Genomic DNA, 4,646 nt, shown 5'->3' with positions numbered 1-4,646 from the left:
CATTTATGCAAGAAGGCCTTATAGTTAAACAGCCCCAGTGCATTACTTTATTGAGTTATGCCAGCATGTACTGTGAGTGAGAGGCACTTTATTGGTAAAAGGTAGTATTTGAGGTGAAATAAGCATGAATCTACCTTTTTTGCATCTTTTTCAAATAAAACCCAAAAAAACCCGGGTTTTTTTGCAGGTTGGGCTTTTTTAAAAAAACCAGGGTTTTTCTCAACCCTGTATCATACCCACTCTCAAAGCAAGAAGACTGGAGCGTAGTATCGAAAGGTAGTTTGACGTTTGCGTGAACATGACGACAATCAATACATATTACTTGGCTATGAAATCAACACAGGGAAGTAAGATCATGTTACAGATCGAAGCACACCTTGTCCTACCAGATAATTCTCTGAGGTGCTTTTACGTCGGACCACTGGATAGTTTTATTCAGAAAAACCAAAACTGTGCCAGCATTGATTAAAAGATGAAATAAGAATTCAAGTAAAAGAATCTTTAACCTTTGCTCTCTGACATGAAGCCTAAACAGCAAGTATGGGATCATAAAGTAACGAAGTTCAAAGAGCTTTTGAGGGATTAATGCTACGGCCACACACACGACATACACGACTCTCCACAAGAAAGTGCACTTTGAGTAGACTCTCAAGCTATCATTCATGCTCCATGCAGCGTAAATATAGAGTGGTATTACTAAAATGCGCAGAAATTTACGACCCAAAATCCATCTCCATGCATAAAATGCGTAATGACGGTTATCAGCTAGCAGGTACTCATGAACGTGTGTGTACTGCAACACGGCGTAAACACAAAAGAACAGAAATATTCCAAAATATATGATTTTCTTTTGCAGAGTATGAATGAATCGTTTGAGCTTGTCCAAACTGAAAAGAAGTGGAAAAGCGAAGAACAGAGTAAACCCAGTGAAGTAGAGAACTTGTGGTAAATGGAAGACAGCTTGATGACTGCTGCGGTCTCCAACTACCACTCCGTCATTTAGAAAAATAAATGTTATAAAAAGGCTTACGACAAAAAGATAAGGCCATATTAAAAATATCAACTGCTGAATGTTTCCTATGACCAGCAAGTATCGAAGTAACACTGCAAACAGCTGAGCCAAAAACCTGAAAAAGAATGCAACATACTGTATAAGAATTATGGCGATATGAGGATATTATAATGTCATTATAGCCTCGATTGAACGAAAATGGAAGACGCCAAACTAGAGTAAAACTCGAGTATGGCGTCTTCCATTTTCGTCCGATCGGGGCCTTAAATCAATATGTAAAGGTAGTCCCATAATCAGTTGCTGAACTTCAGGGAGAAAGATCAGGTTGTAATCACATTTGGCGTTTGGTACTATAACGAGAGTACGACGGCCAGTTCCTTTCTCTCGGTCGACATTCTTTTAGCAACTGCGTCCACCAAACTCATTACACCCTGGGTAGAGGTGAGTGGTGTTTATCAACAACCAGCTTAAGACAGGAGTCGAACCAGGTTTGCAATATTGCAAAGCCAACGCCTTATCCGGTGTGCTATCCCATTACCATATACATATATTATGATAACTTGGTATAACATGTTTGCATAATTAGCCAATTATAAGTTTCTGGATGTTTTTAAAGCTAACAAATGCTCACAAAAATGTATATTAAATATAATAAAATGATGGATTGACTGAGTTTCTATGAGCATTACCTGGCTAACTTGTCATGCAAATGAGGAGATGCCGATACTTTTTGAATTTCTACAGTTGTTCCCAAATGATCAGCAACAACAGTACCAGCCATGAAAACAACCCAAACAATGTTGTTTTGTCGAAATACAACAGAACAAAATCCGAGAAAGGCAGCAATGCAATGTCTTTTCTCAAGACACATCGAATAAGCAGCCAAGAGCACAAAAATAGAACCAGGTTCAGTGTAATAGAGAAATGAAAAGAAATACAAGACCGGGAATGATCCGATAATCATGGCAGTGAGCTGAAGTTTTTGGTCAGTGCCCTCAATACCTGCCTGTATAATATTAAAAAATATGGTTTCAGTTCGCTCTAAAAAAACAATAGTGTAAGGAGATATATATGAAGTTATAAAAAACTAAACAAATAACAAAGCAGCTAAAACCACTAGATGCATCACATTACACTAGTAAAAGCTTTCCAAGTGCTGCACAGCAACAAATGTGCATTGTGCAACTTATTTAAAATGAAATATAATACTAACTTTTTTCTCACCTGTTTTCGACTTGCTTTGTCAGATGTATCAGAGGTTTGGTTCAAGTTTTTCAGTATACGATAAATAAAGAATATACTAAAACTGTTAAATAATGAATTCGTAAAACGTAGAGTCCACGCTGTACAAGCATTCTTTCCAATAAATGCAGTAAGTGGTGCAAGTACAAGTGCAGATGAAATGTACAATCCGGGCAAAGTTGTAATCTTTGGATTCCACTAAATAAAAAAACAAGAACAGTGTTTTTAGATTTATCATATGGGCTAAAACCATAAACTCAAAGTAAAATCGAAATATCACACAATTAATTATAATATATATAACTGGTTAAATAATGATTGTAAAATCAAATATACATGATTACAAGTACAAAACTGTTTAAAGCTTAGAGCAATATTGTAAACCATGTTTTATTTATATTTTATCAACTCTATGCAATAAGTATTACGGTACCACTACAAAAAGTGCTCAATACCACCAAAAAATACTTTCTCTGAAATATAGTTACAATTCTCCAGAAAACCTTAGCAGCCTGTTTCATTTTTAGCAGGATCTTCACAAGGGTCTACTCTTATTCAAACAGAATGCGTTTCATTGTATGTCTTATTCCCTTTAAACAAGAAGGTTCTGATGATCCTCGCCAAAGCCGAAACAGGCAGGCAGACCCAAATGAAATAGTTGTGACATAACTATCAAGTTTACCTCATTGAATATTCCTGAGCAATATTTTTGTGCTTGTGGTATATGAAATATTTCATCGATGAATGGCGTGGGCTGTGTTGTATATACCATGTCAAAGAGAATGATTGTGATAACTAGAAACACCCCTACTTTCACCCACATACTTTTGATGACAGCCATTTTAAATAAAACAGATTCTTACAAAAAATTAAAAAGTTGATTAATAAAGTTTTGAGTTGTAGGCTACTTGTTTTTTTGCATAAAATAACATGACAGAAACTCATAAGATTATGCACACAAATTCAGGAGCTGGTGTACTAGTCTCCGCCCTGGTCATCAAAAACTGGAATCGACCAAGACATATAGGGTGAAATGTGTGGATGCGGAACAGCATTCAACCAAGCAAAAGCTGTTTGTGAATACACCCCCTTTACTTGACTATTTTCCAACCATAACCTTCAGAGTTACTAAGGGTTTTGGTTGGGGTTAGAAAATAATAAAGCAAAAGTAAAGTAGTCAAAACACAAAACAGCTACTTTACCCTATGTTTATGGTCAATTCCAATCTATGGCATTTTCACCAGGGCAGAGACTTGTAAATCAGCTCCTAAATTCATAACCATGTTATACATATATTTTAAATTAATCCACAAGTTTACTATGTTTTCATTTATTATTCACCACACATGAAACAAATAAACAGTATCACAGAAATGATGTATATGCTAGCAATAAAATCACATTGATCACAGGTTTTTTGATGAGGCAAGTTAAATTTGTTTCAGCATTAAAATTTTAATCCTAACAGTGTGCAATTATCTACTTAGGTTACTTTTCTTTGTGGTTTAGTGAGGTAAAACTCCTGAACTATTACATTGTAAAACCTCCATTACGTCTGTCTAATGTATTACTATGTTCAAATGCACATCATACAAAAACAATAAAATATGGAAAATTGAATAACAAAAAAATGTATTTTAATGTTTCAGTAGCCTAATTTCATCCAGATTAATTCAACTTTGTAAACATCAGGCAAAGCAGCCTTCCACATATTTCCAAATCGTCAAAATTGTGAGAAAAATATTTTCTGTCTAAAAAATTACCAAATTCGAACTAGTGTACTGCACTAATCAGTAATAAAATACCACACTAATCAGTATTGAAATACTAACAAAGATTACTACAGTATTCATTAGCTGTTAGTTTATTATCTACATATCTGTAATTAATGTGGTAATAAGATCAAGTGGCGTTGGTTCAACTATTCAGCGGCATCTAATGGATGGAATAATTCCTTGGCAATAAAACTTTAACTATTGGAAACTTTACTCTGTCAATCTCGGTGACCGGGCATGCGTAAGTGATTCAAAGCCTCTAGATTAGAAGTATGCAAAACTGCCAAGGTTAAGCTCTGCAAAAAGCTTTTCCATTCCTTGTGATATCGACGGCCCAAAAAAAAAAGAACTGCGGGCTACTTGAAATCCGGCAGAATAAATCTTCAAAGACTGCCGAACCAGTTTGTTGTCATATGGGTAAAAGACAGCTGAACCTTTCGAATGCGCCAAAAAAATTTACACATTGGCAATTCCATTCTTAATTCATAGGTACCTAACCGCATGCGGCAAGCGGTATTCTAGTCCAGTCCAATGTTGCCACTCTCTTGTCATGGAAAAGTACTAGATTTGACTAAAAAAAACACTAGATTCACAAAAAAAACACTAGTATCATAAAT

At 35.4% G+C, this 4,646-nt stretch overlaps 1 protein-coding gene across 1 annotated transcript; it reads right to left on the bottom strand.

Annotated features, from left to right (window-relative positions):
* Window positions 1-382: 382 nt before the first annotated feature.
* Window positions 383-3,077, bottom strand: LOC145782575 (dol-P-Glc:Glc(2)Man(9)GlcNAc(2)-PP-Dol alpha-1,2-glucosyltransferase A-like). Its single transcript, XM_082594387.1, has 4 exons — window positions 2,937-3,077; window positions 2,237-2,452; window positions 1,702-2,006; window positions 383-1,127 (listed from the first exon to the last, which is right to left on the bottom strand). Exons 1-4 carry the CDS (start codon window positions 3,075-3,077, stop codon window positions 383-385), a joined length of 1,407 nt encoding a protein of 468 aa, XP_082450513.1.
* Window positions 3,078-4,646: the final 1,569 nt, after the last annotated feature.

This window comes from Aplidium turbinatum, chromosome 13 (assembly GCF_918807975.1).
Source record: "Aplidium turbinatum chromosome 13, kaAplTurb1.1, whole genome shotgun sequence".
NCBI classification, from domain to species: Eukaryota; Metazoa; Chordata; class Ascidiacea; order Aplousobranchia; family Polyclinidae; genus Aplidium; species Aplidium turbinatum.
The sequence above is the reverse complement of the archived record's forward strand: the minus strand, read 5'-3'. Positions and strand labels throughout refer to the sequence as shown.